Here is a 22,298-nt window from a genome sequence, read left to right as displayed (position 1 = left end):
TGATTTGCAGTTGCAATCAATTTTAGCTCTTTGTGAAATCGCCCCCACGTCTTGGTCTTGGTGCCCTTCAAAAGTTTCCCATAGACTTCAAAATTTTCCAATGGAAGTGCCCTGTGCAAAATATTTTCAAAGATGAAATTCCATTGTTGTCTCTTCAAAAAACTATTACACAAACGACTTACATATGAGGTAACAGACCGTGGACATAAGTCGCTGCGGAGGTCAGCTAAAGTCTCTAAAAAAAACTATTTTACAAGCTACTTACAGGCACAAAGACAAACTCAAACTATGTCGCTTCAGAGGGAGACGTTTCTCACAATGTTTTATACCATCAACCTCTCCCCATTACTCGCCACCAAGTAAGGTTTTATGCTAATAATTATTTTGAGTAATTACCAATAGTGTCCACTGCCTTTAAAGTCTATGAAAAAAAACTATTTTACAAGCTACTTACAGGCACAAAGATAAACTCAAACTGGAGAAGATCACAAAGTTCTGCTGCCCTCTGCATGACTTTATCCTTGGACAGGATCACTCGGTGGTCTCTGGCGGCCGTCAAACAGTGCAGTTCCTGGTGAGCTTCAGCCATGATGGCATTGGCTGTGAAGGAGAAGAAACATCCACATTTAACTCACTCTAATGAATTTAAAAATTTGGCTTCTAATTGATGATAAACAATGATAGTTAGTGCATACATGTATATACTCAATTCTTTCCCCGGGCACTGTGGAAAAAAACTTAAGCCTAAGAATTGTCATTTCTGAACGGTTTAGTTCATCGAACTAAGTTGCGGTTGCTGAGTTATCAGAGAGTGGGTTCTAATCCACGTCATGACACTTAAGCAAGACTCTTGAGTTGTAATTGCTTCTCAGCACCCAGGGGGTAAATGGGTACATGAGGGCAGAGATTGTTCTTGTGAGGGATTTAGCTCAGTATGCTACATACTTGGCAGCACAGGCTGTATACTCCGCAGGGAGCTGAGATGGTTTAAGGAATGTCCGTATCAATACTTTGACCCACTCGTTTCTTGCTTAGCAAAGAAATTTGCTCAGCAGACTTTTCTGCTTAACAGCATTATGAAATTAGGTCCATGTCTGTATCAATATTTTGAACTCACTAAGAATGGACTCCATAAGGAAGACGGAGATGACAGAGTTACTGTAGTAGCTCAGCTCAAAGACCCTCGGTAGTGCCATGTTGGGGACGACCATCATCTCCATCTTCTCATCCTCATCGGTCTCTGTCTTATCTTTCTTCTCAATGGCCTCATTGACCACATCCGGGTTGATGTTGTGCTTCTCAACAGACACGAGATCGCCGCCCATGACAGAGAGGGCGTGCTTGACGACGACCAGCATCTCACCGGAGAAACCGATGTCTCGGCCCCGCCCGATGATCTCTCCTTTCAGCCATTCTGCTTCTTCTGCAAATTTGTTGATCTCAATACCCTAGAAAAAGGAGGAATAAAACTTGTAATAATTCACAGGCTTGTCCAATAACTGTTTACCATGAATGTTCCATTCACAAGGTTTAAGAATTAAATGACAGGCCAATAATTAACATCCAGAATTTTTTTAACTAAATTAAGTGTTGGCGACTTTGATAAAAATTACCCCTAAAATGAGTCATTGGGGTGTGGGTTCAAATTGAAGTCATGACACTTGTGTCACTTGAGCAAGACACTTTAATAGCTTCTCACCCAACCAAAATGAAGCGGTAGCTTTGGATGTACACACAACTCGAGACTTACCTGCCGATGTTTCGTCATCAGAAGAAACGCCACTAGATTTGTGCTCATAATAGTGTGGACTCTCACAGCATCTGCAATAAAAGAATGCAGAGATATAATTGTCTGTCGAATATGGACACTATAAGTGTGGGTGTAGGCTGGTTATGTTTGTTTATATTCAGTACCTAATGGAGACGAAGGACAAAACAAAAAGGGGAGGAGGAAGGGTTTCCATGGGGAAATTCTTAAGACTGAGGTGCGCCACAAGACCCTTCGTGTACAAATTCTAAGGGAAACTCTTAAGTACAGTGAAAAATGGATAGAACAAATGATGTGTCATCAAGGGTGCACTTTTGAGAATGAAATGGCAGTTTGGAGACTTTTGATGGTTGTTCATTTTAAGTAACTGACCATGCACAATATGCTCCCCGAGGCCCTTAACAAGTTGTCTCTGATCTTCCACGACGACATCGGTGCCATACAAAGAATGATCACTGGCAGTCTTCTTCAAGGTGGGATGAGAACGAGGCGAGCCAAGGACGGATGACATGTCACTCAGAACGGGAGACGGCATCTGAGCAGACTCAAGATATTCCTGTATAATAATAATATAAATAATAAAAATTAATTTATAATGCTCCAATTCTAGACAAAGCTGTTCATTGGCGCAAGACAATGTATAATTAAAATATCAAACCATTAAAAAACCACATTACACATTATGACAAAGAGAAAGTATCAATGCAATGAAGTAACAATAAAGTACACATTACAATGTTTGAAATGCAGAGCACAACCAAGACGATTGCCTCCATGCCCCCTGGTCATTGCCATAGAAAATTACACTTTCCTCATAGGGTGCCCTTTACCAAGGAGAAAATGCCTTGGTGTCCTTACTCTTTCAAAAACGAAGCATACAGGCTTGAGGCGGTAACTGGAGGTAAGCAGCAAGGTTTTGTGAGGTTTCCAAGGTTGAAGTTCTAGTTTAAAATAATATGAATGACAATAATAATAAAGACTTGTAGTGAGCACATATCCACCCTGCTGGGTGTTCTAGGCACCAGTTACCTTGAGTCACCGTTTGTTTAATTCTGCAATTCCCCCTCGAGTGAAATCATTGATTTTATTATTTATTCGGCATGACAAAAAGAACAATACAAAACAAAACAGCAAGGATAATAAGCCAATGGCACATGCCTGTAATTAAAAAAGTTAACTAAATAACTATGACTCAGAAGCCTTCAAGTCCAATGCTACTGGCTAGATTCATTGGAGGACAACTTAATCTCAACTTGAGGAAGGGGCAGCTTCAAAGATATTACCTTTAGGGAAAAGGGTTCGGCAAAGCCAACCCTAACGTGTCCAAATTTGGATGCGAAAACAGTAAAAACTCCTCCGATGGCTGCCCAAAATGTCTCCTTCTTCTTCTGGCGACCCTGTAGAGAAACACAAAAGAACACAAGAAAAATTTGGTAATACGCCTGTGACTTTGTTCACAGAACTCAGGAAAGTTCTGAGTGTACAGTGTTATCACACATCAGGGTAAGAGTAAGAACTGCATAACAGTACTTAGACTCTTGAACTCAATTCCCGAATACCTCAGACAAATAGACAACATTACTCTCTTCCACCAGAAACTTAAACCACACTTGTTCATGCTTGCAATCCAACATCTTGACAATACTTTAACTTAATCTTTAACTTCTTCCAAACCGGCGCCTTTGAATGTTTTTTGTTGTTGTAAAGTGCGCCTTATAAATGCTGTAGTTTATTATTATCATTATATCTTGATTGTAATGCTGTATGAGTCTGACTTACCATCTGCTCATTGTTGAAGTTGCCATCTAGTATCTTCTCATAGCTAACTGAAGCAGGAACAATGAAAGCATCTGAAATCACACCTGGAACAACACAATATTGATCACAGATTATTTAGACAGGTGTGGCAAATTGGTCAGGGACTCCCCCTGGTGCTCCATTTCACAAACAACTAAGGTTAATCATTGCTTAGCAAAATGTGATGTAATGACTGCGTGTCATGCGTGTCATGGCTGATCGGTTAAAAGCACTTGACTCAAGCTGTGGATGTTTCTGATCAGAAGAGTGTGGGTTCGAGTCTTAGTCTTGAAATTTGTGTCCTTAATCAGCCGAACAGCTGAAACGCTGTAAGCCTGACATATTAGTCCACTAATGACCTTCCTTATTAGTAGGATTTAGGAATCTGGTCAAAAGCAATCAGTGATGTTGCCTTTAAGTAGTGAGTCATGAACTATGAGGCTAAGGTCAACAGATTCTGTTGACAGATGTTCAAGTCTAGATATAAATTAACACATTGCTCTTGTTGGACTGAGTATAAGAAACAGGTATCCAACTCAACATCACAAACATTTCAAGGAAAAAACACATCATCATGATGTGGTGCTTTAATTGCAGTAATTACAATAAGCAAAAGAGATTTTCAATGCTGTTTCTTTGACGATTTTTAAAGACACTGGACACTATTGGTAATTGTCAAAGACTAGTCTTCTCACTTGGTGTATCTCAACATATGCATAAAATAACAAACCTGACAATTTGAGCTCTATTGGTCGTCGAAGTTGCAAGTAAATAATGAAAGAAAAAACACCATTGTCACAAGAAGTTGTGCGCTTTCAATCTCAAAATCTAATTCTAAGACCTCAAAATTAAAATTTCTGCAAATCAGTCTTTTCTCAAAAACTACGTTACTTCAATGGGAGCCGTTTCTCACAAAGTTTTATACTATCAACAGCTCCCCATTACTCGTTACGAGGGTTTTGCTAATATCTATTATGAGTAATTACCAATAGTGTCCAGTGCCTTTAAAATGCAAATAATCACTTGGCAGGGTATTTGAAACCCAGCGCTAACTGATTAACACAATACATGGTACTTACCATCCAAGTATGCATCAACAATCACCGACAATAATCCCCCTTTCGGAGCAAGAGCTTTTCCACTTCTTGATCTTCCTCCCTCTGAAATATAATATATATTTATGGATGTCATCAAATAGCACAAGGGAACAGCTTATTTCATCGTAGCCATTGCATAGACCTAGGCAACTGATATATACCAAAATGGAGATCCGGAAAAATTTCATTTCACTTCAGAAGTGTCTTTCTGTAACTCAAAGACAACAATGCCTAAAAATGCCTGTTTCTCTAAGACAACAATGCCTGAAAGTATAAGTTAATAAGTTTCCACTCCATAGTATTTCTTTTTTTTCTACGGTTGTTTGCTTGTAGTTGTGCTTGTCCCTTGTCTTTCGGTTTTGATGTGTGAACAAGGGTCCCCATTTAGTGGGCCTGTGTGCCAATTTGGGGTTTCCTTTTTTCACCGATGTATTTTGTTTATGTATTTGAGCAATGAAGGTATTAAAATAAAATAAAATATATAAAAAAATAATAAAAATGTATGATCTGTCCCTCCAAATAAAATTGCTTGTACTCACCTATAAAAAATTCAATATTTTGATTGCTCCTCAACACCTCCTCCATATACTGCAAAAAGAAACAAACAAATAATGTGAAAACAATTTACACAACTTATGATATACTCCAAAGTGAATAATTTATGAATTTTTACACAAATATAGGTTTAAATTGTTTTCAATAACAGAGCAAAACTTGTTGTGCACAGGTAAGAGTCACAATGTGGAGTAAAAGACAAGCCCATCGACTGTTATCCCACCTCTGACACCAACTGTACTCACTGTGTGTAATAAAGCCCTGTAGACATGATCCTTTTTGCCAACTTCCTTATCCAACTTCCTCTTGATGAAGAAAGCTCCAAGCTTCCTCATAATCCAACTTGAAAATGAAAAACAACGAAAAAGCAGGAGTGAAAAGTTAAATCAAGAAGATCAATGAAATAAGTTTGTGGGTTCGAATCCAACCCAAGTGACTTCCCTATGGATTTTTTTTGTCCACCGAGTTGGAGAAAGTACATATTATACAGTGCTTCAAACAAGTCGGTGTTAAGGTACAAAAACAAAACAATTTAAGTTATTATGTTGTTAAGCTTGATGAAAGAAAGTAATTAGACAATGGACACTGTGAAGAAGAGGACAAAATAAAATTAAATAAATTAGGTATCTCTTCACTCTTACCCAAAGACTGGTATGTTGAGGTTGTCACCAGCCGCTATGAACGGTACCCTGATTCCGTAAATATATAGAATGAAGGACATAAGAATGTAGTCCAAGTGACTCCGGTGGGTGGGTAAGATTGCTAGCGGAATCCCCGCCTGTTAAGAGACATGGCAAAATAGATTGGTTTTAAAACTGGATCACACAACATTATATTTATATTTAATTTCCACAATCTAGATATCAATAAGCACACCATAAAAACAAAAATATTTTTTGAAATTCAAAAAGCGTGGAGACCTCTGCTTCAGTGAGCACCAATTATGCTAATGGTAACCAAAGCCATGAAATTGAGCCCTGTTGACGATTTCAAAAAACTCTTCCTATCTTAGGATTAATCTTTAGGACTTAGGGCGGGTTCTGTGTCCATAGATGTAGGACGCTAAGCCCATCCTAAGTTAGAATGAGGAGATAGGTTTAATCCTAACGTTTCCTGAAATCGGCTGCAGATCTCTTAAAGTCATACAGCAAAATAATATGATTTCTAATAATCTGTTGTAAATCTCTGGGGAGCCACTGTGGAAATGCTTAAATGAGACACAAGTTATTCAAACCTTTGATGCTCGTTTGAGCATTTCCAGCTGACCCTGATGGACCTGCACACTGAACAGGATCATACCAAGAACCTTCAGCAGAAACCAGCCCGTTATTCTAGAACCAAACAAAAATACAATAAAATAAGCATTTACTTGTTCTCAATTCACACAATGTTCCAGGCCCAATACTTCATGGAGGCAACAAAGGCGAATGCCCCCTGGCTGTTGGCTTGGTGCCCTTAATTTCTCATGCTAGGGTGCCCTTTACCGAGGAGAAATGCCTTGGTACCCTTGCAAAAACGAAGCATACTGGCCTGACATTCATCCTATACTAATGGCAACCAAAAGGAAAATTACAGGAAAATAGACAGAGAATAGAAAATTGAGACATCAAACCTGGATTGGGTGAACAGGTTGTGTTTCTGTATCTTGTTCTTCCATTCTGTGCACTTAAAAACATGTTCAGCACAATTTAAGGGTGAACAATATAAATCTCAATTTTTGTTTAAAAATACTAGTACCAGCAAGTGTCAATCAAGTCAAACTGCTTTAATCCTCTTGGCAAGATTCACAATTTTTAACAAACAGGGTTGGCAAGTAAATACCTCCAATAAATCAATTCATTGCCCAATAGTGGCAGGGGATCAGTGAGTGAGTGGCCATTACTTATTGTATTACAAAAAAAAACCTTAAGCTGTCTGCGCAACCTACTTAATAATCAGATGCAATGATGCAGACCAGCCAAGGACATGCTATGTACAAGAAAGTAACTCCTGAATAGATCCAACAACAAAAGTTCTTCTTTTCCAGGTAGTCGGGCAGGAAACAATGGTCCCTAATTACCATTGATCAATAGGGTTCTCTCTGTAAATAGACAATAGGCATTTGTCTGAGGTCTCCTACTCAATATATTCTAGGCTTGAATCACTGTTACTGCTCACACCATAATCAATGCATGGAGAAGTTGGTGTTACTATATGCAGTAAAGCAGAATGTTGAAATTCCACAAGAACCTCTACCCACATGATAGTTTCAAGTAAATTACTTAAGGTTTACTCTCTCTTTAAAGTCCTTTACATTACATCACTCTACAATACTCAAATAAATTTTCAAAGAATTCCAATGCGACGCTTAGTTTATCCATTATCAGATAAACTCTGAAGTATGCTTTTGTTGTCTGGGGACTAGTTTCGTTTGTAGCGAGTGACCTTCAATGGCTAGACTTTTAGTCACAATCAATCGAACTTGAATATTAACAATATACAGTGCGTGCCTGATGCATGTCTGATCAAAACTCACTTGCAACACATCAGTAAAATAATTCTTGTTCGAAGTGTCAGTCCAAATCTTGGTTTTAAAGTTTATGTGATGTACTTGTAACTTTGAATGTATTTAATAAAGAATCCAACCCGATTATGGTTGCTAATAAATGATCCTTACCTCTTCACAGGGACTAAAGAAAGAACCAAAAACCTTTAAAAAAACTAGTACAACTTATGGAATCTCAAACAAGCAAATTGGACCGGGCGGAAGAATGCCTAAGCTGGTGCATAAGCCAGAGCCCAAGCTCAGGCCTGGGTTTCCAAAAATGGCCATACCACTGGTTAAGGCGACACTCTAGAGCAGCCCAGATTTATGAAAAGTTTGTTGTGGTGTTTGGTTGGTTGTCTCTCATTTTATTATTACTGTGTGTTTTTTTTTATAGTAAACTTTATAAAACAACAACTGTTGATGACTCTGTTCTTTACAGTTTACAAAATATTGGATGGAACACCCTATTTCTGTTGTATTAAAGGCAGTGGACACTATTGGTAATTACTTAAAATAATTGTTAGCATAAAACCTTACTTGGTAACGAGTATTGGGGAGAGATTGGTAGTATAAAACATTGTCAGAAACGGCTCCCTCTGAAGTGATGTAGTTTCGAGAAAGAAGTAATTCTCCATGAATTTGATTTTTAGACCTCAAGTTTAGATATTGAGGTCTCGAAATCAAGCATCCGAAAGCACACAACTTCGTGTGACAAGGTGTTTTTTCCTTTCATAGTTATCTCGCAACTCCTACGACCAATCGAGCTCAAATTTTCACAGGTTTGTTATTTAATGCATATGTTGAGACACAGCAAGTGAGAAGACTGGTCTTTGACAATTACCAATAGTGTCCACTGGCTTTAAGGAGGTTTTTTGATTAAACTTAGAACATGATCAGCTATTCGCCCTTTGTACTTGCAGCCATTGGCATGTTAGAGCCTTGAATTGGTGACAGCAGTGAAGAGAAGCTTCACGTAACCAATCAATAATTGCAACATAAGTTATGCAACAGGGAGCTTGACAACATAGGCCAAGAGTAGAACAGTTAAAGAATCAATAGCAGTAACATTATAGCTATTCAACAGGGAGCTTGCCAAAGGCCGACTAGAACAATTGAATAATAATAATTGCAACATTATAGCTATGCAAGACTTTCTGCTCAGCAAAAACTTTTTCTTGTTGCAATTTTTCCTGTTCATGAAACTTGACCCATACATCAAGAAATTCCCCAAAAGACATATACACTGAGCAAAAATATAAGAACACCCACATTGCCAGACGGCAGGTAAACAACTCAATTAATATCCCGATAAGATGGCAGACGTAAACACTCAGGAATTAATTACTAAGTAAATAAACAAAATTGTTGTTATCAGAGTTGATCTGTTCAAGTTCCCTGATGAGAGGATTATTTGTCTGGACTTTAAACGAGAAATAACATTTGAAACTGAAACTAAAATAGACTTCAAAAATCGTATCTCACCAACGTAGCACAGGGACGTTTTTCCAAACATCTCAAAAGCAAACATAAAGCATTGCTTATCGCACACTGGTGTTTGAGTCTAAACAAACAAATCTTTATCTCTGATGCAATAGTTCCAACAATTAAGGGTCCCCGAAAAGCTTTAACAATTCCTTTAAATCGAGAACACACTAGACTTGCAGTCTTTTAGATCGAATTTGCACATAGAAATAGACAAAATAGATGGAATTTTCACATAGAAACAAACATAAGTGTTTATTGATGGTACACCTACATGTGTTCGTCTGTCCTAGTTGTCCCATGCCTTTGTTTGTCCTCTGTACACGTTACCGTACTTTGGTTGTACCATACTAAATTTTTTTCTGTCCACAGGTTAGGGAACAAAGGGCGTGACACGAGAGCTTTCCCCAGTGCTTATAAGACAGTTTCTTCATTCCTATTGGTCGAGAGCAACGGCTGAAACAGTTGTGCCACATCACGCGATACGCGCGTCGTGCACATCATCTCCTTATAAGGAGTTGTTTACCCGAGGGCCTTACCATTTCATAGCTGGAGAGGTGTTGTGTTGAAAGAAATCATTGAAGAATTTTAATTTTTGCATTTATTTTACCTTTTGACCAAGAAGTGTTGATGTTTTTTGACCGAACAGGTATTTATGAATGGGAATCAAAGTGTGTTGAATCAGTTTTCAACTAGTGGTTTAAACCCGCCGAGACCTGGTTTTTGATAATTTACCTCGACTTCGTCTCTGTAAAACTATCAAAAACCAGGCCTCGGCGCGGGTTTAAACCACTAGTTGAAAACCTCTTCACCACACATTGATTCCCTTATTATTGTATTGTATGACAGCCTTGAAACAAATTTTACTGAATGAAAATAACATGGAATTGGAGACTTACCTCAAGAAGAGGTTGGAGATGGAGGAGGCCATGTTGGTAAGAACCCTTCCTGCTCGGACGGCATGTCTCTGCAACTCACTCTGGTACTTCACCTCTGTCTTGCCTTCAAGGAAGAAAAATATCAAAATGTTAAAGGCATTGGACACTATTGGTAATAACTCTAGCGCATAAAAACTTACTTAGTAACAAGCAATGGAGAGCTTATTGGTGGTATAAAACATTGTGAGAAACAGTTCAATCTAAAGTTACATAGTTTTTGAGAAAGAGGTAATTTCTCAATAAAATAATAATTTAGACTTAAGCTGAAGCCTTCTTTTATGCATCTGAAAGCACACAAGTTTGTTTGTGCAATGAGGGTGTTTTTTCTTTCATTTTTCTTGCGACTTTGGTTACCAAATAATCACAGACTTGCTATTTTATGCATATGTTGGGATGGGAAACACCAAATGAGAACACTGGTCTTTGACAATTACCAAAAGTGTCCAGTGCCTTTAAAACCCTTGGCGAATCTGACCAGGACATTGCTTTTGAGATGTGCCCAGGATTGAGTGTGTGCTTGCTGTAGAGCTGGGAAAATCATTCTGTTGTCTTTATCAGTGGTAGCCAAGATGGCTGGAATGGTCAAATCTGCCTCCCAAGACTGTGTGAAGACTGTGGGGAAAATGTCATAGCAACGTACAGAGCTGAACCCTCAACATACGGCATTACAACACAACATTATGATAGGCAATAAAAACACCTCAAAACAAATTATGTGGAGGAAATCTCTGACCTCCCCCCAAAAAACGAAAATCAGAAACAAAAAACATACATACAGAAGCTCTTGTGAGTGTAATAGATTTAATGTAACTAATCACTCACCTTCAGAGTCTGAAAAGGCAGCTTTGTTTATTGCAGAATACACCCTGCAGACAAAAAGGGTAAAAGTAAGTTATAAATGTTTAAATTCATTTCACATGCTAAAAATATGTTTTTTTTGGGAAAAACATTTTCATTCAACTTTGTTGATCCACTCATTTTTGAAAATGTAATAACAGTTGGGTGATAACCTTTTAACTATGTTGAGTTTGCTTTTAAGTTTTTTTGGTTCTAATGCGCCTTGAACACCAAGCAGGGGTGATTTGTGCACATTATTATTATGATGCAACATGTATTTCATAATTTGCAGGGACAGCGCTTTGTATCCTCTAATAAAAAGCGATTTATAAAAGTCCTGTTTATTATAGCGAATTCAGAGATTAACAGTAATGGAATATTTATTTGGTTGATGTGTGTGATTTCTTTTATACCTCCTGCTTCCAAGGACCTCCTGTGCCAGACAACCCCTCGATGGGTAATCATAGTTGATCCCTTCAGTGTAAGCCACATAAAGGTGTGGGAAAATACGAGCTATGATGCTACTCCTGTTGAGGCAAAGAAGACGCAAATTCTCACCAACTGTCTTATAATAGATATATTTTTATTAACACGCAACATTCTGGGGTGTATTTCTTAGAGCTTGTAGTAATAGACATTTTCTAGGCCAAAAACAGAGAGCTGTTACTTAAAAAATACTGCCTTACAATAGACCGATCCATTAAGCTCCGCCCCATTGCGTATTAACCAATCACAATGCAACGAAGGTCCGACATGCGTGCGCGTATCTTGGCGCACGCGACAGAGTTGTGCAGAAAGGCATTGGAGAGCCCCACGTGTTCCTGCTCACACATGCGTCGTGGGCAGAGCCTACTGGATCGATCTATTGTCTAACAAGCAGAAATGGCAGGATATCAGTCAGCAATTGGATAGTTTGGCTGGTAACCCTATTCTGGTTAGCACAGTTTTGTTATGCTTATCTACATTTTGTGCTTAAAACAGCTCTAGGCCCAGATTTCAGGGCAACTCTGGGCCCAGATTCTTCTATAGACCCATTGAATGGCTGCAATTGCTGAGGTCAACGAATGGAAACCTGCAAGAGTGTCTTTGCTGCGCACAACTCTCGCCCAATAATATGTCCTCATTTACATAAGTGAGTGCGCTGTTTCAGCTTGTGACAGAACTATTTCATAACCTAAGTTGCCTGTGGTTTGGGTTGACAGTTACATGTACATGTACACAACAAGGTGAACTAATTGTGAATGCTGTCAAATGTTGATGCGGTACCCACTGCTAACATATAGGATTTGAACTGTAGCTACAGAGCAATCTCGGTGGTCTAGATAGTAATAATCTGCTCTCTAGCAATGCAAGGGTCATGAGTTTCGAATCCCACGCACCCAAGTAATATGCCAATGGATATTTTTCTGCAGAACTCGAGGAGGTACAGAGTATACAGTGCTTTACCAAATCAGTGTTAGGGTAAAACATAATAACACACCTCGCCCAAGTTACCACATGTCTGGCATGGTATTATGTGCAAAGGATATTCGGCAGGATATTGCAGCTGGATTTGTCACACTGTTTCGCATCAGGATATTGAGTTATGTGTGCTTAATGTGTCTGGTCAAGGGCTAAGAGACAAACAATGGTCAAAAGTCGTTTGCAATATCCACTCAAAGCAAGTAACGGGCATTTTCCAACTGTCTTTTTTTATTTATCAGCATAAAACCTCACTTGGTAATGAGTAATGGGGAGAGGTTGATAATATAAAACATTGTGAGAAACGCCTCCCTCTGAAAGTTTTTGAGAAAGATATAATTTTCCACGAATTTGATTTCGAGACCTCAGATTTAGAATTTGAGGTCTCAAAATCAAGCATCTGAAAGCACACAACATCGTGTGACAAGGTTGGTTTTTTTTCTCTGTTATCTCGCAACTCCGATGACCAATCAAGCTCAAATTGAGATACACCAAGTGAGAAGACTGGTCTTTGACAATTACCAATAGTGTCCAGTGTCTTTAAAGGGTTTTGGTACCTTTTGCAGATCAATTTGTTGCCGTGACATGTATTTAGTGGGTAAGAGTGGGATTTTGCACCCAAAAGGGTTCAACAGGATTTGGCTGCTTTGAGTGATTACTCTTATACTGATGTTCAAATACATATCATGCTATCTGCACGTACCTTGGCCTTCTAAATTGCAGAACATTGCGTAACCCCATAGCCGGTATGTCGGGTGTGAATATCATATCCTGCCAAAAAACACAAATAAAAACAACTATTTATTGTAAAAAGTAAATAAGTCTTTCTTTAGGCCTGTAATTTGTTTGTGATTCTTTGAGGGCAAGGCCGTTTCAATTTTGCAAGGGCAGTTCTATTGAATTATCTTTGAAGGGTCACAAAAGTCAAAACAAGGGACAACAGAGGCCATGGCCACCTGCAAACTGAAAACAAGATTTTATCAAACTTAATGTGTACTTTATAAATCTGATCATTAATTTGATTGCAAAAAAGTGTATGGAATTTGTTTTATATCCCATCCCACAAATCAAAATTCAGTTACAGACAAGTTGCATAGAGGTGAGTACCTTTTTGGTAAATCATGTAATTTTGTTTCTGGATCCTTCCCTTAATCCCTTCATCCTCTCTTCTTCTATAAATGGATATGTTGTTGTTTGTACTTGTTTTATGCCTCTGAAGAAGGTCAGGTTTGGATCGAAAGCTAAGGTTATCTACCCTACTCATTATAACATATTTTGTATCTTATCATTTATTTATTTTTTGGAGGGGAGCATGACCCTAACATAATAATGGCTTGACCCATAATAACCTGACCCATTATGGCCTTCAGACCTTCATGTAATTCCTCATGGCCATCACTTGCTGTTTTCAGGGCCACACTTCAATTTACCCACAATTAAAACACTCCATACAGTAGTTTCAGACCACACTTCAATCATGCACCCAACAGCCACTCTAAGTGCCTTTGTTACACGATAGAGCAATACCGTAAGGTTATTTGTCTCTAAGCACGTTTAAAACCATCTAGGCCCAGTTTCATGGCTCTGCGTACTGTGGAATTCTGCGATTGCGATCACCATTATACAACTACTGTGAAAGCACGGAATTTCTGCACTAGTACTAGGATGCCTAGTAACATGGTGTACGTACGCACACAAGCAAAAAAAAAACTGTTAAAAAATACTAAGCAACTATTGGCAAGGAACCAGTCACTGACGGTACATGCAGAATGGTATCTTGGCTGGTGACCTTATTCCAGTAAGTAGAAATTTGTTGTGCTTTTATCACTATGCCTACCACCAAATTCTACGCTTATGGGGTCCTATAAAACACATGATTCTATTGGCTGTAAGCAAAGAATTCATCAGTGGTAAGCAGTGGCATGAAATTGAACCACGTTCTTGTGTGATAATCTGTTGGCCAAGTAACGCAAGTTTTTACAATGTGAGGTACCCCAAATTTACCAATTTAGGCATACTGTTTCATGTAGTCCCACATACCTTGCAAGAAAAAACTGTAGGTTAAAGTGCCTTGAGCGTCCCTGAGTGATGGTTATGCACGCTACATACGAAGCCTATACTATTATTATGTAGACTGATTAAATAAATGAAACATTAAGGACTATACATACCCTCCTACCACTGCTACAATTAGGGCAGCATTGTCCCATAAATGGCCTCCGCACTGATGCAACTGGCTCATAGTAGGCTGGTGGGGTTGTCTTGAAGCGTGCCAGCTCTGGAACTAAATCCTGCACGCACACACAAAAACAATATCTATGTCATGTTTTCAATTTGTTTAGACTGTTCTACACAAGATGTCTTCAGATCAAAGGCAGTGGACACTATTGGTAATTACTGAAAATAATTACTAGCATGAAACCTTACTTGAGAGAGGTTGACGGAACATTGTGAGAAACGGCTCCCTCTTGTAATATCCACCAATTTGATTTTGAGACCTCAGACTTAGAATTTGAGGTCTCGAAATCAAGCAACTGAAAGCACACAACTTCTTGTGACAAGGGCGTTTTTTTCTTTCCTTATTATCTCACAACTTCAGCGACCAATTGAGCTCAAATTTTCACAGGTTTGTTATTTTATGCAATGTTGAGATACACCAAGTGAGATGACTGGTCGTTGACAATTACCAATAGTGTCCATTGTCTTTAAAACAAATGCACTATCAAGATGGTTAATAGAAGATGAGATCATTTAGTACACTCCTGTCAAGATCAAGAACATTGGTTTTTTTCAAAGTTTGGAACTAAAGATTTCATAATTGATTTAAAAATTAACAACAACTATTTTTAGCAGGGTTGCCAGTGAGAAGACCTTTGAACAAACAATTTTCACACACTAAAATAAAAAAATTGGGGGGCTAAAGATTCAGGGTTTTGGCTATTTGATACAGTTTGGTGACAGCTGGAACAAAAGCAATAAGATAAAAACATTTAAAACACACTTACCAGAGTTGGCGGTCCTGACCTTTTCCGCGCCCTTCTCCTTTGTCGTTCCAGGGGTGGATCTTCCCTAAATTTATCCCTCAAGCGTTCGTTTCCACTCATGCACGTGGTAGTTGTGTGTGGAGCGGTCCCAGATTTGTTCTCCCACTTCCGGTACACTTCTTCCATTTTCTTCAAATCCATTTCGACTATTGTTTTCCTGCAAGATATTGGTAGAACATTCATGAATTGGACTCACTTTTTGTAGAAGTTTCTTTTAAAAAAGCCTGACACCTGCGTCCCTTGATTAGCTTAAGTTCAAAGACACAGTAGGAAAGGGAACCAAGGTTGGGAATCACAGCTACATGTAAACCTCCCTGGCAGCATGCATCAGACTTCTGGTGCCTGCCTTTAGACAAGGCCAGACACTGAGGGTACAAACTAATAAACAATCAACAACATGGCCTTGAACAACATTCTCTTTAAGGTTAATGAAATAAAACCAAACATTGTCCCCTCATAAATGTACCTGGCACTCAAGGACAGACAAATAGGGTTTATATTAGGGGTCATTATGAGTCATGACAAATCCAAATACATGTATATTTTTTGGAAAGAGAAAACAACTACACAGATCAGGTAAATCCAATAAGCTATAACTCATCTGTAAATACCATCTCGCCTAAGGTTACTAATACATCAGACTTGACAAACTTACATATTATGTGACAGTATTTAAAGACATGATTCCTTTCTTTGTTTGAACCTTGCTGAGGTTGCCAATGCGATGTACTTATCGTATTCAAATGTGAAGGTCATTTCATTGTCATTGTGGTCAAAGGTAGTTTGGGCCATTGTGGCTTTCCAGCCAACTCACAGACTGGTCAGTACAATGTGTGTGTACCATTGCTACTAGAAAGTTCCACAGATTATCAATTGTTGCGACTGGTCTCCTACTCATCTTGGTTTAGAAATTTGTCAAGTGTTGCTTACATGGAACAGCTTGATGAAATTGGGCCCAGCACATGTGAACCGTCATACATAAATGTACATGTATTCAAAAACAAAATTGCCATCTAAGCAATTTCACACAACAAAAATACTACACACGGGTTGTTACACAATACATGATTTATCGAAAAGCCACAAGCCCCCAACACACCTCCACCACAATGACAATTAATTGACCTCCAAATTTGAATACAAAAGTATCACTATTGGCAACACCACCAAGGTTCAAATGTCAAGTGTCATGTAAATGTATGTGGTTGTGTTATAAACTACTCCTACAAATTATGGCGCATCACATTATGGTCGTAAATTTTAAACAAATTTATCAACAGAGTATTCAAATATAACATATCTGTCATGATAACACATTTGTGTGCTTAAATCTTGTGTAGGACCAAGGCCCAATTTCATAGAGTTGCTTTTAAAGCAGGGGAAAAAAATGCTTTTTGCTAAGCAGAAATGAGTACCAGTCACAGATTGTGCATTGTTAAAAGTAAATTGAACAAAGTCAAAGGAATATCTCATTTAAAGGGTCGCACTAAATACCGACAACTCACGACCCCTCAAGACAACTCACGACAATAACTTTTTTAAAGCACTTTAACAGAACATTTGAATATATATCAACCGTTAAATACATGCACTAAGAGTCATATGCACCTAAATCACTTTCAAACTGTTGAAAAAATTGTATTTTTAATTGTAAAAAAAGTGTTTTTTACCCCGAGTTTAGTAACGAACGGAAATATCCGCCATGTTGTCTTTCGAAGTACCTGGACAATTCCATTACACCGCAGGGGTAATACAATATGCAAGATGATTACCATTTTATGTGCCTCTCAGTCTCAGTCTCATGGAGTTGACAAAAATATTATATTTAAATCTCCCCTTGTAACTTCGAATTCCAGAGTGGCGGCTTAGTTACTTACAAGAAAGAAAAAGCAGCAGCCAAAACCCCCCCCAAAAAAAATTACAACTCAGCCCTCAGAAACTACCCCTGTGGTGTAATGGAATCGTCCAAGTACATTTAAAGACAACACGGCGGATATTTCCGTTGGTCACTAAACTCGGGGTAAAAAAACACTTTTTTTTAAACTAAAAATATAATTCTTTCACCAGTTTGAAGGTGATTAAGGTGCATATTACTCTTGTGCATATATTTAACGGTTTTAACATGATCAAATGTTCTGTTAAACTTAAAGTACATTTAAAAATTGTTGTCGTGAGTTGTCGTGAGGGGTCGTGAGTTGTTGGTATTTAGTGCAACCGCATTTAAATTTTTGAGTAACTAAAATACTTATTTATTTAAAAATTAGTGAAAAGTGGTGGCAGGATACGGACATTTTCCCACCCCATACGAAACGTGCAGTCGTGTTTACAGTGCCTCAGTTTTTTTTTGTAGTTTTAAACACACATGTATTTAGTTCACCACCAAAAACAAGTCTACATACAATATACGTACATGCATTAGCCCTGGCGGCCTTACACTTTCGTATTGTACTACAGTGACGTCCTGGATATCAGGGTACATTTTCAAAGCTTCATAACTCAAATCTTACCTGCAAGCAGCCACTAATTTCAACAGATTCACATTCATGGCAGCATATATTTTTCTGCGGTGGGTTTTGAACGTCATAAATTCTTCACAAATCCGTCATTTTCATAAAATAATGCAGCTCCCAACGTTAAGGAATTCCCATTTTTGTTCGTGCACTCACAGTCTTCCATGTGTAACGCTGTACATTCACGATGTGGTGACCAAGAATTCATGCATCTTGCACGCGAACGTAAACGCATATGCACGGCAGCAGACAACACTGTGAGAGAGTCATTCAAAACGAGAATTTCTTAACGTTGGGTCGGGAGCTGCATTGTTTCACGAAAATGCTGGATTTGTGAAGACAATTTTCCGCCCCAGAAACTGGCCTTAAAGGCAGTGGACACTATTGTAGTATTGGTAATTGTCAAAGACTTGCCTTCACAGTTTGGTGTATCTCAACATAATGCATACATAAAATAACAAACCTGTGAAGATTTAAGCTCACTTGGTCGTCGAAGTTGCGAGATAATAATGAAAGAAGAAAACACCCTTTTCACACGAAGTTGTGTGCGTTTATATGATTTCGAGACCTCAAGATCTAAATCTGAGGTCTCAAAATAAAATTCGTGGAAAATTACCTCTTTCTCAAAAACTATGTCACTTCAGAGGGAGCTGTTTCTCACAATGTTTTATACCATCAATCTCTCCCTATTACTCTTCACCAAGTAAGGTTTTAGGCTAATAATTATTTTGAGTAATTACCAATAGTGTCCACTGCCTTTAATTGTAAGGACTCTGTATCTGTATCTGTGTACAGAGGAGCTAGTAGTAGTACATGCATGTAATGACGCAATAAATCACACAACTTTCTTTCTTCTTTTTTTTTAACTTGGCTCGACGAATTTCGTCTCGTGCGTTTGTCAATAGACCTTTTAAAATGAAAACAACAACTTACCAGTATACACTTTACTACCGCATCACGTCCTACGCGAAAAGAAGCACTGGTAAATGTTGCTCAGAAATGAGTTATTCTTGTAATCTTCTTGCATTTCTGTTACTGTATTTCTGAACCTGCGCATTATTATGGAAAAATGTAACAGCTGACGACCAGAGCCGAGGTAGGTGACATGCTCCTGACTCATGCGCACGAATACCGCGGTGTTTGCAAACAGGAACCCGACTTATTATGCTTGCCGTGCTCAGGCAATGCACACTCAATGCACAGTGCATGGCAAGGGTTTGCAACTTATTCATAAACAAACTAGTCTTTTGTCAATGCGGCCTTCGTGTGCTCAGACCGTTAAGACAAGTCAGACTGGAAGTACAATGCACACTCAATGCACAGTGCATGGCAAGGGTTGCAACAATATTCATAAACAAACTAGTCTTTTGTCAAGGCGGCCTTCGTGTGCTCAGACCGTCAAGACAAGTCAGACTGGAAGTGTGCATGCTCTACTCGCCTCCCCAAATCCCTTGCCACCCCTTTTTCCTCTCATTTTTAATTCAATTTTAGTAAACCCTTACTTATTTATTTCATGCGTTACGAAATAAATATATAAGTTTTATTTTCTTCACCCATGCTCAACCCGAGCAACGTAAGAGAGTAAAGAGGTCAAACGAGAAATTCAAGTCGTGCGTAGTCTGCCCGATTGTCTGAAATAGCGCCCCCTGTCAGATTATTCTCTGGTCGTAACATCATGGTAATATTAAAGACCTGGACAATATTGGTAATAGTCAAAGACCAGTCTTCTCACTTGGTTTATATCAACATATGCATAAAATAACAAACCTGTGAAAATTTGAGCTCAAATTGGTCGTTGAAGTTGCGAGATAATGATGAAAGAAAAAACGCCCTTGTCACACGAGGTTGTGTGTTCATATGCTTGATTTCGAGACCTAAAATTCTGAACTTGAGGTCTCGAAATCAAAATCGTGAAAAATTACTTCTTTCTCGTAAACTATGTCACTTCAGAGGGAGCCGTTTCTCACAATGTTTTATACTATCAACAGCTCCCCATTACTCGTTACCAAGTAAGGTTTTATGCTGATAATTATTTTGAGTAATTACCAATAGTGTCCACTGCCTTTAATAGAGCGTGTAGGATTCTGTGTGGCTGATGCAGAGGGACCGCAGTCTCAGACTTTAAATAAAGTCTACTCTTGGCCAAGCTAGCCAAGCACCCTTGACGGGACGGGGGGCAGGGGAGATACGTGAGCGTTGGTTGACATACCAAGGACAGTCATTATTGTTGACACATTGCTTAGAGGGCGGGGGGGGGGGGGGTGAGGGATTACTTTCTTTTCTAAAGGACGTGCAAGGATAATACGTCCAATATTATGTGCTTCATAGTGCCACCTTTAGCATACTACTCGTATTTGGCCATAGAGTAAGGATAGAGAAGGCCTTTGTTAGGCCATAGGAAGGAAGCTCAACACTTTTATTCGTCGCATTTCTTTCCCGGTTGCATTTTATGCGTAACATTCTGACTCCCAAATCCCCAACAAGGTGTTTATTATGGATGAATGGTTTATTACGGAGCTCCAGGAGTGCCATCCCACATATTGAGATACCGACATAATTTATCTCATCAAGACGACTTATTTCGTGGTATAAGTTAACTTACCGACATATTTTATCTAGCTTAGTCGACTTATTCAAAACAATTAGTCGACTAAGCAACATAGTTTATCTCACCAAGTCGACTTAGATAAAACAAAAAGTCGACTTGCTGACATAATTTGTCTCGCCAAGTCGACTTACTGAGAGTACTAAGTCGACTTACTGACATAAATTATCTCGCCAAGTTGACTTACTGAGGGTACTAACTCGACTTACTGACATAATTTATCTCGCCAAGTCGACTTAGATAAAACAATAAGTCAACTTGCTGACATAATTTTTTTCAACAAGTCGACTTACTGAATGTAATAAGTCGACTTACTGACATAATTTATCTCACCAAGTCGACTTAGATAAAACAATAAGTCAACTTGCTGACATAACTTATTTCGCCAAGTTGAATTACTGAGAATATTAAGTCGACTTTCTGACAAAATATGTATCTTCAAGTCGACTTAGATAACATAATTAGTCGACTTACTGAGAGTACTAAGTCGACTTACTGACATAATTTATCTCGCCAAGTCGACTTAGATAAAACAATAAGTCAACTTGCTGACATAATTTACCTCACCAAGTCGACTTACTGAGAGTAATAAGTCAACTTACTGATAAAAATTATCTCACCAAGTCGACTTAGATAAAATAATAAGTCAACTTACTGATATAATTTATATCGACAAGTTGACTTACAGAAACCAAGACATAAATCAATTGATGGTTAGACATGTTTGAACATGTCATCTGTACAATAGTGGCACATAATTTTATGCACCTGACAAATATATGCATGGATATTCTTTACAAGGTTTTGTGAATAGATTCACATGTTTCGTTGAATATAAGGGGTTGGTTGTGGCGACAACAACCTTTTTATCCTTTTGACAACGGCTGATGGTTGCACTTTGGTATTGTCACTTTTCAACTCGGCTCCGTTACGTGCTGTCTGGTACCTTCCATTATACATTTTGTTGTGAAGATTTTAATTGTGTAAAGGCTTATAGTTTGATGAATAATATGACGAAAACAAACTTTTATCCTTTTGAACTGAATTCATGATTTATTGTCTCATTCTTCTCACATAGCCATTTAGTAGGGTCAAAACGTCAGGCCAGTAACACTATTTTGCAAGTACTACACCATGTAGTGTTAGTTGGACGCAGTTTGCTAACAGCCATTACCATTTTTTAAATAAAATCAGTAAATTAATAATTTTGCTTGTTACATAAAATAAAATTGAAGAGGATGCCTGAATTGACTAATACAATCGGAGTTGGACGAGGTGTAGACTGGATTCAAGTCTTAGATTGTGGTTATTTTTCTGCATCCAAGGCACGAAAAATGCCCCCACATTATTAGCGATCACGCGGGCCCTAACTCGCAATCTCAATACACACACGTTGCAACGTGTGCAGGCTGTGTATAAGTAAACTTCTTAATTAGTCGACTGGTTGAGATGAATTATGTCAGTAAGTCCATTTATCATTTTATCTAGGTAGACTTGGTGAGATAATATGTCAGTAAGTCGACTTGCCATTTTATCTATAAAGTCGATTTGGTGAGATAAATTATGTCAGGAAGTCGACTTATTGTTTTATCTAAGTCGACTTGGCGAGGTAAATTATGTCAGTATGTCGACTTAGTACTCTCAGTAAGTCGACTTGGTGAGGTAAATTATGTCAGC

At 38.4% G+C, this 22,298-nt stretch overlaps 1 protein-coding gene across 4 annotated transcripts in view; it reads right to left on the bottom strand.

Annotated features, from left to right (window-relative positions):
• LOC117294584 (glycerol-3-phosphate acyltransferase 1, mitochondrial-like) overlaps positions 1 to 22,298 on the bottom strand; it is a 28,089-nt gene that overhangs the window by 4,147 nt on the left and 1,644 nt on the right. The window contains exons 1-18 of one of the 4 annotated variants that reach the window (XM_033777057.1): positions 18,950 to 19,123; positions 15,468 to 15,663; positions 14,634 to 14,753; positions 13,166 to 13,233; positions 11,415 to 11,528; positions 10,987 to 11,030; positions 10,126 to 10,228; positions 6,452 to 6,548; positions 5,859 to 5,995; positions 5,463 to 5,559; positions 5,202 to 5,250; positions 4,645 to 4,725; positions 3,548 to 3,630; positions 3,052 to 3,165; positions 2,141 to 2,324; positions 1,751 to 1,821; positions 1,118 to 1,448; positions 455 to 600 (exon numbers count right to left, since the gene is read on the bottom strand). In XM_033777057.1, coding sequence (XP_033632948.1) covers positions 455 to 600; positions 1,118 to 1,448; positions 1,751 to 1,821; positions 2,141 to 2,324; positions 3,052 to 3,165; positions 3,548 to 3,630; positions 4,645 to 4,725; positions 5,202 to 5,250; positions 5,463 to 5,559; positions 5,859 to 5,995; positions 6,452 to 6,548; positions 10,126 to 10,228; positions 10,987 to 11,030; positions 11,415 to 11,528; positions 13,166 to 13,233; positions 14,634 to 14,753; positions 15,468 to 15,647 — 2,019 coding nt within the window. In that variant the 5' untranslated portion in view covers positions 15,648 to 15,663; positions 18,950 to 19,123. Of the gene's footprint in view, positions 1 to 454; positions 601 to 1,117; positions 1,449 to 1,750; positions 1,822 to 2,140; positions 2,325 to 3,051; positions 3,166 to 3,547; positions 3,631 to 4,644; positions 4,726 to 5,201; positions 5,251 to 5,462; positions 5,560 to 5,858; positions 5,996 to 6,451; positions 6,549 to 10,125; positions 10,229 to 10,986; positions 11,031 to 11,414; positions 11,529 to 13,165; positions 13,234 to 14,633; positions 14,754 to 15,467; positions 15,664 to 16,161; positions 16,185 to 17,176; positions 17,192 to 18,949; positions 19,124 to 22,298 lie in introns of those variants that run through there. The other 3 variants (XM_033777059.1, XM_033777056.1, XM_033777058.1) reach the window with 3 other exon arrangements.

Source organism: Asterias rubens, chromosome 9 (assembly GCF_902459465.1).
Source record: "Asterias rubens chromosome 9, eAstRub1.3, whole genome shotgun sequence".
Classification (NCBI taxonomy): domain Eukaryota; kingdom Metazoa; phylum Echinodermata; class Asteroidea; order Forcipulatida; family Asteriidae; genus Asterias; species Asterias rubens.
This window is presented reverse-complemented; position numbering and strand designations above follow the sequence as displayed.